Below are 14,767 nucleotides of genomic sequence, written 5' to 3'. Positions count from 1 at the left end.
AATACCCCCACTCAAGAGAAAGGATCAATTATAGATCTCATAATTTGCAAAGAAAACTCTGTGCTTGCGGATATCACAACCGACGTTGATTGGTTGAATCGCGTCCAGGCACCAATTTACCTTAGTTCTATCAGAATCACAACTAATGTACAACAGCAATGGTCAAAATAATACATAGACATTAAGCTAGATGCAGAGGCCTCAACATTCTTACAACACAATGCTCCTCATATTTGTCTGATTACTACAAAGAGACTCAAATTGCATTCATGGATGAAATGGCGCTGCTAAAACTGAAATGACAGCAATGTAAATCGTTGACAAAATGGTTCTCCTAACAAAACTAAAAAGCCTCCAGAGCAATAGAAAGGAACTGGTACCTAAACCCTTCAGCAGGCACCCTAGCAAAACTATGATGCAAGAGAAACGGGTACAAGAAAATCATTTTTGAAGCATACATTCAATCAGAGATAAAAAGTACAAATTAAACAAGAAAAAAAGATATTCAACTTAGTCAACCAATCAACCAACCCACCTCCTAACTTCATGCCAAACACACAAGAGGAAAACATATTAACTTTGTCCATTTCTTCAGTGATAAATGGCCCAGACACCCCCTGCACACACTATCGCCACGCCATTACAGAAAACCAGTTCAACCTGGCCTGTATTCTGAGCAATCTCACAAGCAGAATTAGAAAAATAAATCGAGTTGCATTCCTCATTTCACTTTATAGATCACATTTCCACCCTGCCATCAAATAAATCAGCATCTTTCTGTCTTTTCTAGTTCAATCTAATATCATTGCACTATCTCAAGGTGCCACCCATTACAGGCCAAAAATCAGCTAAGTTGCTCCTTTTCTGAAAACAAGGTTGCTAACCATAAAGACATGAGCTACCAGAACCAGTTTCCAACCATTCCAAAAGACCTGCGTTGAGAACCAACTCAAGCAGTTCACAACTGAAAACAAATTTACTGGTGAATACCAAGTACGTTTTAGATCACACTATAGCACATAGACCACAATGCTTCAAACAGAAGATGATGCTTTCCTTATGCTTGACAAAGATGTCGCCAGTTTTCATTCTCTCCTAGGTCTTTTCTCTTCAATTATTATAGTCAACCATTCCACACTTCCAAGTTACTTATCTTTGACATGATAATGGGCTGCAAAGGAGCTCAGATGGTGTTCTTCACACCTGGAGAACAGCTAGGATTTCATAAAAATCTCAGTTTCAAGAACAAACCCCTCACATCTGCTACAAGATATTCCACAAGGCTACCTTCTATCAACTACCCTAATCAACGTGGACATGAAGTCACTTAGGTCTGCTCTGAAAAACTTTAACACATTCCACCATGAAAATACAGAGAACATGCAGTTGTGCTTAAATGTAACCTCCCAAGATGTTGTCATCCTTCTTTCTCACAGAATCTAAATAAATATCCAGCCCTGAATGCCTGATCCTCATCATAAAATGTAACACTTCGAAAACTCAATTTTTAATGCTCTCTTCCCAAAATGTCTTTACTCAGTACAGCTGTTTCTGGATGCTCTCAACATCGTAGACAGATGTCATCTGTCAACGACAAATGCAAATCATTAGATTTCATCCCAGATTCAACATCCAAACATACAAACTCAGTAGCTAAGGGGGAAGAATTGTAAATAAGACTCTTATACAGTATGAACATTTTCTTAGCTCATGAATAATTAAAAAAAGTGGTCCAGTCACAAGGCCCATCAAGATAAACTGTGAAAAGCCTTACTTAATGAAATATTAACGCTAATCCTTTCAACCATAATTAAGTGCGACTATCTATGAGAAAGGGACGTCCTTTGCATGCCCTTTCTTAATAGCGAGTCGCAAACCCTATCTTGTGAGTTGGTAATAGGTTACCGACAGGGGTATAGGAGACAAATTTCTGGGGTGGGGGAAAGGGGCACGGCCACTAGAATTATGCGATGTGCGGTCGCAGAAATGTTCTCATAGTTATAGATTTGCCACATAATCCCCCATCTGCAGCATAATCTGCAGATTTTAACCCAATAACAATTCATTTCTAGCTCAAGCGGTTCAAAAGTTAGTAAAAATGCAGTGACACGTTATTGGTTCTAGGGCTTAGGACTAGTGTTGTGACTTATTAGGGTTAGGGTTCCTATTGGCCGACGGGGTCACCTGATTACTAGGGTTATTTAAGCTAAGGGTTGAGGGTGCCTCAGACCGGGCATCGAGGCTTAGGGCAGAGAAGACAAGGGCAGTAACCTGTTTGAGCCTGTTCAAGACTGGTCAGGCCTAGGGCCAGAAATGCAGCCCAAATGTACATGCACCAGCAGCCACCTACCCCACCCACAACCAGATTAACACACTCACCACAAATGTACACCACTGTTTTACTACAAGCTAATCCTACACAAAGTTCAATGTCTCAACACCCATTACATAACCCCATAATCTACACCTATACAACCTTCTACCCCAGCTACCACACATTTCCACATCACTTACAAACAATACACCACTCTATCCTTTACCACTATTCAAACCACTCATTACAAGCACAACCCAAATCCACATCATATGTAACTATATCCCATCCAGGCACACACTCCCTCCTATAATTACTCCTATAAGTCCAGCACACCTATACTCAGCCTTCCATCTTTTCTTCTACCAACACCCTCCTTTTCATTCTAACACGCAGCACTTATACTCCACTGCATAACACTTACTACCTTTCAGCAATCAAATCATACACTCTTAACTCTAATTCACCCCTCTTACACCCCACATACCCTATTCACAAACACATCACCACACGCCTTACCTTACAACTTCCACTCACGAAAAATACTTTACATACATGTCCTTCTCAGAAAACAGATACATCAGCACCTCCTTTGACAACTCCTCAAAAACAAAACATAACACACAAACCAGCACAACAAAATCTCTCATACACACCTCATAATATTTTCCATCACAAACTACAAACATACACCCACTCCTACTTTCCTGACTACACAAATGATACACACCAAGAACAAACAGCAATTTCAAGCTTCCTCTCTTCCCTTGCACCTAACACATATACAACAACTCAGCAACTCTTTTAACCGCCTATCATCCACTGGTCAATTTAGAGCCTTACAACATGACCAACATGCTACACCACCAACCCTAACTCATATAACTTCCACCCTAACAAACGCAAACAAAATAAGCAACATGACACTCCTCACAACTTTGCTTCTCCAAGTCTACTGCACAACAAGGCTACACTACAAAAACAACACAGCTCACCAACTCACTCTCACACGCAGACACATCAAAATGCCTTAGCCTGCTGGACGAGGAACACAATACAGAACAGCTACACTATTGCTTTCCTTAAACAGCTAATACCAGCACTAAGGACACACCTGTTACAAGCCCATAAAATACTACTCACTGTCACCAAAGCACATTCTTTAAACTGTGTACTAATAAATGCTTGATCGCTCCCTAAAAACAAGCATCACATCTACGACCTTCTCAGTAACACAAAACCTGACATACTCTTTATAACTGAATCGTGGTTGGGAGATGATATGGCTCCAGTCTTGCATGAAGTCGCTCCTCTAGGCGATCAAACTATCACTCAAACTAGTACAGGCAAAAGAGGAGGTGACCTACCTGTTGTGTTCAGACAAATATTACATATCACTAAAGCGGATGATGTCACCATAAAAGATTGTGAGGCCCTTTTAACCAGATGCAATCCTACACCGTGTTCCTCATGTAAATTCCCGCTCCTTTACAGACCTCCACTCAACAATGTAACAATCCTCGACACACTTCTAGACACGGTTTCAAACCTGATAACACTGGGTGACTTCAACATTTGATTTGACAAACCCAATATGTCCCATCCGAAAACAATCATCTTTAACCGAGACGCACTTTGCCCCTTCCATGCTCATGACGAGCTCAGCTCGTCATGCAGCACAGTGCTCGTATTCTTATGACGAGCTGAGCTCGTCATGACCACACCCGTTTTTATTGCTGTCCAGCACAGCAGGGGAAACTCAAGCAGCGATGAGGTTAACCTGCATCAGTTCGTCCACAAACTCGTACACATCACTGGACACATTCTAGATGTCATTTTTGCAAATACATAACTAGTTAACTTTCGAACAGTGACTCCACTCACATAGTCAGACCACCATTTGTTTGCTTTCCATAAAACAACACTAAGTTGACACACCTAAACCCACCTTACATGCATCCACTGATCGACCGTAGAACAGACTCAACTTTGAACACTTAGAAATCCTAATACCACTAAAAGCAACACAACAGAACAAAAGAAAACCGGCACCTTGGAGAGATACAGAGATTAATGAAATAAGACATCAAATTAGAAAGCATCAACGTGCCTGGCTCAAAACAAACACCAATCAAGACAAACTTTGTTTACAGAAACGTAATAGATTATACATCAAATTTCACACAATGAATTTATGGACTTGGTCAATGCAAGTAGGCCTGCCGGCAGCTTTTCTGAACTTAGTCCACCACAAACATTGAAGAAAATTCTTCTAACAACCTCTGCTGCCACACCAGTAAGAAGAATCATCAACAATTCCTTAACTATCGGAATATTTCCAGAACAACTAAAAAAGTCATACGTACCCCCTCTACTGAAGAAAACAAACCTGGGCCTGCTGAACTCCGAAAACTCCAGACCGATAGCAAGATAGAAAGAGCAGTATTTGCCCATATGTCACAATTCATTGAAGATAATGCCATACTTTAAGACCTCCAAACTGGATTCCATCCGGGAGGAGACACAGAATCTGCACTCGTTGGCATCTGGGATGACCTTAAGAACACAGTTGACCGAACATGGTTGCTGTGCTACTTCTCTTGGACCTCTCTGCTACCTTTGACACAGTTTTCATGGTATTGGTACAAAGACTCTGCGAAGCCAGCATAGACCTAATGTTATCCATTCTCTTCCAAATAGTACTTCACAAAAGCAGGGGTCCCTCAAGTCTCTATCATCACACCCATGCTTTTCAACATCTATATGAAGTCATTACCGGCACTGCCTAACCAATTTCTCCTCATGTGCTATAACTATGCAGATTAAACACAAATACTCCTTCAACTGGAATGGCCCAAAGACATTAGAAACTCACCAATTTTCAGTTGTCTTAGAGCCATGGATCATTGGATGACATGGAGCCATCTCAAATTGAATGCTACAAAATGGAAGTACTCACGTGTGGCGATTGGAAAAATTATTACCCTCTCACTGCAAGGCCTGATGATCTGGGAACAGTGCCTCAAGTATCAAAGGAAGTAACAAACCTCATTATGACGATGGACTCAAGCCTATCAATGAATGCCCAAGAGGACAGACTAGCAAGATCAAGCTTTGTTACTAAAAAAACACGGCAACGCATCTTCCACCCGCCTGGCATTCCTACACAAGATTACGCCAATAGCCTCTGCCACAGACCACCTTTAACAACTACAAAAAGACTACAACAGATTCAGAACTCTGCTGCCAGACAACTCTCACATATAAAACTGCAAGCCCACATCTCCCCTGCCTTGAAAGTCTTACATTGGTTACCGGTTGCTAGAAGATCCACATTCAAGCGACTTTGTATGACCCACAAAGCAAAACATGGAACAGGACCGCTCTTCATCAAGAATAAAATCACACAATACATACAACAAACGCACCTCTGCTCTAGAGTGGCACCTTGCCTCAAAACCCCACGAGAAAAAAACCATGGGTGGCACATCCTTCTCCATTCTAGCAGCCAAACTATGGAACTCTTTACGCCCAAACATAAGATCCACGGATAAACACCTTATCTTCAGAAGACTACTCAAGAATTGGCTGTTCCCCACACATAACCACCATACTCAAACATAAATATACTGCATATCCCTCTGTATATAACATGTATAATAATTATCTTTTTAAAGATCTAGATATTCATTAGTTCTGCTTAACAAACGTACATATTACTTATAGTTACAATAGTCTGTTTAAAATGTGTATGTGACTGCATAAAAAACATGTTATCATAACTATCTATCTGCAATTGCTTCACAATTTATATAAAAAAATTGAAGTACAGCAACACTTGAAAGTCTGAGTTTGTTAAATGTGACTTTAATCACATATATTACCTTCCTTATGCATATATACTTTCCATGTACTTAATATATACCTTCCATGTACCTATGTATCTTTATATGTATTACTTTGCTTGTAATTCAGCATATCTAATGCACTACTCTATATCTCACCCTATATCTCTGGCAATATATCCTCTACCACCACCCACACTCATCACAGACCTCATTCCACTACTCTCTGCAATGCAGACCCTATTTCCCACCTTATACCACTCTCAATATATCCTCAGCCTCCACTCTCTGACTCATCTCAAACCTCATTCTATTACTCTTTCCAATGCATCATCCTAGTTCCCACCCTATGCCTCTCTCAATATATCCTCTACCTCCACGTTACCATTCAACCCAAAACCCCATACCATTACTATGATCCCTAAAATAACCCTTTCTAGACTCTTCCCTCCTCTACCCCTCCTTGCATCATCTCATACCTCTTTCACTATTTATTCCAAAATAAGCCTCTCTAAACACTTCTCTCTGATTCTTCCCATCCACCTCCCCTTTAATCATCCCAAGCCCCCTCCTACTGCAATGAATTCCAAAAAAAAAGTAGCAAAATATATATAATTTCTTGGCCCTTCCTTCTTCTATCCCTCCAATATTCCTTTTGCAATCCAAATAACAGACACACATGCTAACAGCTCAAATCAAAAATAATGTTCTAGTTCTACCCCTCTGCTATCCTTCTCAATCCAAAAACCTGACTAATATTCACCACTCAAATTACTTTCATATTTCATTATACTAATTCACCACTAATCCATTATGGGTTCTGGAGCAGCGTGCTACTCTCCAAAAAAGTGCTTCAACACCCAAACAGGGGTAACAAGCGCTATATATATATATGCAAACCTCTGTCCCTCTTCTATCCCTCTGCTACCCTTCTCAATCCAAATAACGGACTGACATATCACCCACCGCTCAAATTACTTTCATATTTCACTACACTAATTCACCACAAATCCTTTCTGGGTTCGAGAGTAGCCTGCTACTCGCCACAAAGTGCTACAACACCTCATCAGTGGAAGAAGAGCTATATAAATGCAAACCCTTCACTCCCCCATCCCTCCACTACACTTTCAATCCAAATAAAACTAAAATGTCCACCGCTTAAATTAATTTAATATTTCTCTAGACTAATTCCCCACTAATCCTTTTCTGGTTCCGGAGTAGCTTGCTACTCGCCGAAAAGCACTTCAGCACCTCACCAGGGGTAGAAAGCACGATATACATGCAAAGCTTTTCCCCTTCTATCCCTCCACTGTCCTTCTTAATCCAGATAACAGACTAACATATTGAACGCCCAAAATAATCTCATATTTCACTATGCTAATTCACCACTAATCTTTTTTGGGTTCCAGAGTAGCGTGATACTCACTGAAAAAAAGTGCTTTGATACCTCATCAGGGGTACTAAGCGCTATATAAATGCAATTACATTCAATACATCATAACATGTAACTGTTATTTTTTATTTATTGATTTTGTTTTCCTGTCTCTACTCCTAAAATGTGAAAAGGAATTAAACAAATTATAATGCAAGTCAAACAAGACTATTAAAAACAGAAAAGATCACAATATACTCCACTATGCTCAAGTATGTAAAGATAACCACAACATAAATAATAATGCTAGGCATAACTACCCAAAATAAAACGTGGCTTCTCCCGGTCACCTATTCTGTAATCTAACTCTTCATTAACTAGGCGAAAAACATGAAGAGTATATGGCAGAAAGAGATACACTTCTAGAAGCTGAATTGTGCAAGTGAAAATGTAAAGTCTGGGCCAAAACTCAGCTTCCCTGTTTCACCAAAAAGTGTGATCCTAGACAATGTTGTATTTCAGGGAGCCTCCTTTTTAGCCTGCAGGTGTCATCTTTCTCTCTGCCCTGCAGGGCTAGTCTTCAAAGCAGCAGGTTGGGGTACTGCAGAGGGTGGCAGGATGCAGACAGTAATCAAGCACACACTGCTTTCAACTCCACTCTCCCTTTGTCCTGCCACATGCAGAACAAGGCCAGCAATAATTAGCACAAAAAAGGGCTCAGGCGCTGGATGGCCTCCTAACATTTTCCTTCTGTGACCAGCAGATTAGTCACTGATAACTGGAGGCAGGTCAGCAGGTCAAGTGCAGGGCCATAATAGGTAACGCTTTTGTGCGTTAATGGCCCTGAGAATCAAGGCAGTGACCGGGACATTTTTTTGTCCTCCTCCCACACACTTGCCCCCATATCCCCCCCGCTCCAAAATCTGGAGGGGATATCTCCCCCACACTTCCTACGCCCATGGTTACCAACTCGTAAAATAGGGTTTGTACATTGCACAGACCCATTTTGCAGTCGCAAACAGGCTGATTTACCGTTTGCAACCTCACAAAAAACGGTTGTACATCTGGCCCTCAGCCATTTCTCCCAGCATCCTGGCCCAGCATTTTCTGCCTGGCTGTGAGAAAGCCTGGCTCTCATTTTCTTAATTTTTTTTTGTTTAAAATTAGTTTATTGGGATTTTACAATCCTTATACCACAACATTTTTGCAATGTATTGACACATACATATAATTGGGTGTACAACAGTTGTAGGTCTACCCATATATGTTATTATTCCAATAGCTGTAGCTTGACACACATTCTATTAGTCTGTTTTCTTCACTTTTATTTTCTCAGTTGCATCTGATCAGTCATTTAATTAAATGTATTTAAAAGAAGGCTAATCTCAACAAAAATGGCAGCTACGGTATGCATAAAAATAATCTTGTTTGATTTTATATACAACTCCTTACTCTAGAGAAATGAGTATTGCCTGGTACCAAAAATGTGAGCACCCTTTGGGACCGTAAATGCGTTACTATCCAGGTTAAATGCATGAACTCAATCAGATATTTCATTTTGATTTCAGATGCTGTGATGAAGAAGACTGTTGTTGCATCCAAATGTCCGAATGTAAAAACGCTGCTTCAAATATTGCATTTAGCCATCGAGAGGAGAACCTTCGGAAGTTGTTCATTTAGCCATCAGATCTTTGTGTCATCAGTGTAGGATTTGATGTGAGGTGTTTTCTGAAGAGGGCCATTGTCTGCAAGTTTGTGGGAGGACGGCCTTGGGAATGCTACATGTTATTGCAAACGAGAAGAAGGATAACTTTCTCTAGTGGAAGATGCATTAAAGATTTCAGTAAATAATTTTCGTGCCTGTAAATTATTGGATTCTGTTCTGGGATTCTGGATTGGACTCTGGATTTTGTGGACAGGAAATTGCACATAACTTGGTTTAATGCTGCAACCAGACCACTAAGGAGAAAGAGCTTCTCATCTGTGTGCTATGTCAGGCCTGATGGTGGGAAGTGTTTTTGTACAGTATGGCATGGACCCTGGCTTGGAGCCAACATCAGTTAGCATCAAAAATTTGGCGGTGTTCCTGATATTGCTTAAGTTGTGCACCAATCTTTACCCTGCTTTTTCAAAGGCCAAGCAAAGTCCTCTCCGGAGTAGATGCCGACCAGTGAGAACTATTCTGGAAAGAAGCTTATCCTGCATGGCAATTATTACAGGATTATTAAAGGTATTTAGTGTTTCAGAGTTCAAAGTACTGAGGGATTTATTTTATTGTCATTGGTGGGACGTAAAGTAAACCTGATATATAGATTCCAAGGGGGGGTTTAGGGTGGTGGGATGGGAAGCATTTTTTTGGTGCGCACCCTTCTGTGAAGATGATATTGAAAAATATGCACAGAGCTTGGGCAAGTTAGCAGGATTTAGCTGAGTTTCCTAGGTTACCAAAGTAAACCTTTTGGAATATTGTAAAAACTAGCATAGAAATCTATGTATATAATCAAAACGTAAGTTCAATATGTACGACTATAAGTGTTTTTATGATATTTATTCGTGTGATTTTCGTTTTATTAATTGATTGTATCTTTGATTAAATGTCTTTTTTAAATGTCTGCTTTTATGGCTTTCAGTGGCAGAATAAAGTACTGATGGAGCAAGGATTCGCATATGAAGCGACTTGCTTGTATTCAAGAACCTCGAAATAACGTTAACGAATTAACCAATATGTTTGTCTTAGTAATTTGTCCCTTTTTCTTCATTACTGGGTATCCGAGTGAAGCTTGCTTATGTGTTTACTAATCCTAATACGCTTGCAAATAAAATGGCTGCTGCTACGCGGGAATTTCTACTGCGCCTGCGTCTGTCATACCCACGTTACATGATGTACTCGCAGCTTTGGAGGAAATCTGTTGCTTCTGCGCACTAGAGCTAATATGGCTGCTCTGCGTTCTCACATGCGAGAAGCTTGCACTGCTGCTTTTGCTAAGCTGTTCGTTCTGCTTACTCCTAATGCTATCGTTTATTATGAAGTAATGGGTATAGTGTAGAAATTCATGGTATACAGTGTATTCATTTTATTCTGTGTCCTAAAATTGTTTCCTTTACTTTTCATGTATCGTAATCCTTGGGCCTGGGAGGTGATATTTACTCCATCTTGGAAGCCCTTTCCGCGCATGGCAGTCTGCAGCGAGAGGATGAACTCTGTGTTATTGAACTCAAGCCAAAGACAGACACAGCCAAGATGCGCCTGGGAAGATGACTTCTGTCCCGGCTAGAAGAAGCTAAATTGCATACAATGTATTTGTCAATAGAACATCCATTGTTAGATGAAATACAGATGTCATGAGAACCTGAATTCGATGGGCGGGAACGTTAATTTGAATAAGAGATGGCAAAATTCTAAAATTTGGTATGGTGTGATGACCTGTCCTCTTCTTTTGTCCAATCGAAAATGGGGATTCTTACAACACTGGGGGGTGGTACACTGACCTGGAGAATAGTATAACTAGCCTAGGTTTAGCTAGAGAAATTGTCCGACTTGCCCGAATAGCTGACCTGTCACTGACCCAACGCACTCAATAGGTGACTAAGAGCAGAGGGCTGCGGAGCACTCTGTCAGACAGACTCGCTGACCCAATCGGGGTTCTGGGAAGGTGAAGTGCTGGCGAAGCACTTTGCTGGTACATGCTATAACCCAGTCGGGGTTTTGGCTGATTCCTTGCAGAGAGGGAGTAGCGCAGGCGTTGCAAGTGAACTGCAGGTGCTGGTCGTAACCTTTGGTGGTCCTGTCCTGATCCAAATCTGGTCTACCCTGTCCTATTTTCCATACTGCACCTGCTGGCCTACTGGCAACTGCATTCTTTGGGGTTCTTCCGTCCTTTCAACTGACCCGTGGCCAGGGTTGGTCTTCACACCATTCTAGGTAAATATAAATCTGTGTGGGTAATTGTCATTATAATTTGTGTCCTTTTCTTTACCTTCCCTAATTTGCAAACTTTGAATATATATATGTTCCTTGTTCTTACCCTTCCCTTAGTAAATGAAATTCGCATTTTTTTTATCTGTTAGCGTGTTCCATTTTCTTACCCTCTCGTTTAGCTGAATGTCAACGTCTAATGATTGAATAAATAGCGTCCTATTTCTCTACCCTCCCTTAAAATTGATTAGGTTTGATTATTCGATTTATTAGTGTGTTCCTTTTTTCTTACCTTCCCTATAGTCATATGCTAAATTAGATTCGTAATTGCATATTATGTTCCCTTTTTCCCTTACCTTTTTGATAATTTGCTTAAACGGTATCCTCTAGTATGTTCCATTTCTTTACCCTCCTTTAGTTAAGTTGAAAAGTCTGTTTCTCAAAATAGCATGTTCCTTGTTTCCCTTCCCTTTAATTCAAACTTGCTAAATGGTTGGCATAATATTTCTTTTGCATAGCTATACACTGTTTCTGATGTTGGTTATTGATAGTTTAATTGCTTTTAATGTGTGGTTTATGACTTTTGATGATGATTAGATAAAGAGTTTACAACTTCCCCGAGTCTGTGGTTATTATAGGAGTGCAAATGTTATGGTTTATTTAACTGTTCGCCTATTATTCTAAACTCCCTGATACATTGTGGTCATAGGTACCAGTGTGAGAAACAAAACAATGTCCCAAAGTATCCCTTATGGATATGTAAGTACAGTACTAACCAAAGACATGTATATGTAACGACAGTCCTGCAATTAGAAAAACTAAACATTCATTGTGTCAGCCAACACTATAATAATACACAAGTATCCAAAAATGTGATATATCAAAATGTACAACTTAATTATTTATACATACAAGTTTAAAAACAATGTACTGATTAAAAAGCATTAAAAACTTTACACAGTTAAAATGTATTCATTACAGAAAACAAAAAGTCGACGCAGCGTTTCGGTGATATGTGCTCAGTAGTTCACCTTCTTCAGGACAGTTTTCTCACTGTATTTGTGAAGATTTTACAGCGTTTATGAGGGACTCCTTTCTGATGGCAGAATACCTCGTGTAGGATATCAGTTATAATCTTTTCACTTTGTGGGGACTTTGAATGTAGCCACCGTGACTTAAATTCTTTTGTTTAATATGGTAAAGAATTCTCTGGATGTATGCTAAAAGAAGCTGTGATTATAAGGAGCCTGATGGAAAGTCGGGACCTTGGATGGATGCGGGGAGGCCGGAATCTTTAGTAAAGGCCGACTCAAGAGAAAATATAAATAGCCATAAAGAAGACACCAAAATCATATATCAAGTTGGGGGTGACGATAAAAAGGAAACATTCAGATAATCAAGCTGAGTATTGTCAAACCCTTGAGACGTCCCGAGGATTGGAGGTATCCAAATTGCGACTGTCAAGTAGACCCCATCAGGCTCCTTGTAATCACAGCTTCTTTTAGCATACATCCAGAGAATTCTTTACCATAATAAACAAAAGAATTTAAGTCACGGTGGCTACATCCAAAGTCCCCACAAAGTGAAAAGATTATAACTGATATCCTACACGAGGTATTCTGCCATCAAAAAGGAGTCCCTCATAAGAAACGCTGTAAAATCTTCACAAATACAGTGAGAAAACTGTCCTGAAGAAGGTGAACTACTGAGCACATAAACGCTGCGTCGACTTTTTGTTTTCTGTAATGAATACATTTTAACTGTGTAAAGTTTTTTATGCTTTTTAATCAGTACATTGTTTTTAAACTTGTATGTATAAATAAATAAGTTGTACATTTTGATATATCAAATTTTTGGATACTTGTGTATTATTATAGCGTTGGCTGACACAATGAATGTTTAGTTTTTCTAATTGCAGGACTGTCGTTACATATACATGTCTTTGGTTAGTACTGTACTTACATATCCATAAGGGATACTTTGGGACATTGTTTTGTTTCTCAGACTCTACCTAGTCCCAATTACAAGTAGTAGGGTTCCTCCCTTTTGGTTGAAAACATAGGTACCAGTGACAAGGATTGGTAAGTCAATGGTATAGGAATTAGTGGAACAAAATAGACTGGTAGTAGAGTGTAGGTTGCCCGATTGAGTAAATATTGGTAAATTGAATTATGGGCCCAGGTGAGTATTGATAACATTGTAGTCGGGTGACCTGCGTGCTCTATCAGTACCTTTTGACCTTGACAATAAGTGAGGTCTTTTTTTTTTTAGAAGTAATATCTTCAATATCTGCAATGGTCGATAACACAGTTAATTGTAATATAAGAATCACAAAACTGTCGGCAAAAACACATGAATGTCAAAAGTGATAAAGTGCATTACTGTTACCTGTGTGGAGGTGGGCTATTCTGCAGGCTCTACGAAAGCGGTAGCCTTGTGGGCTGAGGTAGTAAATCAGATCATTGTGGTGAGGAAAGTAGTGCACTCTTTGCTGCACAAGGTATGAGAGATCAAACACTGCTTGGATGTAGGAAGAATCACTGAAATCAGAGAGAAAGGAGAGGTTAAAGACTGACTTGCAGAAATTTAAGGAAACCGTGGGAATGCACACATTCATGAAACAGGTGTCTTGCAGTAATTAAATAGTTTCAAAGCATCACAGGAAAACTCAGACAGACATCATATAACTTATTAGAAAGTTGCACTTTCTTCTGTATGCATATTTTAAGGGGAAAACAGGTATTCATTCTACATGGAGACGGGAACGTGTCACAAATCCAACCTGCTCTGAGCCACTCACATGAAAGGCCTGTACACAAGGATATTGTAACATACTGGATGCCATCAAGACTTGCACACATTTTGAGAGAAGGAATAAAGATGCAGGAAAGATAGGTGTTGCTGTTAGAAAGACTCAAACTACAAAATGAGCTTCCAGGCCATGGCAAATGAAAACCCAGTGATCAATATGGAGGGAGGGCCCCACATCCCAAAGGTGGAACTAGATTGTAAAACTAAAGAGCAACACTTCCCCCGTCATTAAACCAGAGAGCTACTCCAGCTAACAGCAGTCATTATGGTTTCAGAAAGCACAGGGAAATGTTCTGGTCTTCAGACAACGTGGCAGAAATATCCGCACTGCAGTTATGGAACTACTTCAATGTACTTAAAACTGGAGTAACAGTTGTGGGTGGGAGAGCTGCCCTCTGGAGTTCCACATCTTGGGTACATTGAAGGTGCTTGGAAAATGTAAATCGACACAACAGCTTACTGGTTATCCTCATATTCTTAGAAAACTTTAAAGTACTTACTCTAGCTCT

General features: G+C 40.0%; 1 protein-coding gene across 1 annotated transcript in view; it reads right to left on the bottom strand.

The window, feature by feature from the left end:
* LOC144799989 (cytochrome P450 4B1-like) overlaps positions 1-14,767 on the bottom strand; it is a 216,099-nt gene that overhangs the window by 75,253 nt on the left and 126,079 nt on the right. Inside the window, exon 6 of the mRNA XM_078671646.1 lies at positions 13,836-13,987. Within this exon, the coding sequence (XP_078527772.1) occupies positions 13,836-13,987 (152 nt within the window). The remainder of the gene's footprint in view (positions 1-13,835; positions 13,988-14,767) is intronic.

This window comes from Lissotriton helveticus, chromosome 1_2 (genome assembly GCF_964261635.1).
Source record: "Lissotriton helveticus chromosome 1_2, aLisHel1.1, whole genome shotgun sequence".
NCBI lineage: Eukaryota > Metazoa > Chordata > Amphibia > Caudata > Salamandridae > Lissotriton > Lissotriton helveticus.
This window is presented reverse-complemented; position numbering and strand designations above follow the sequence as displayed.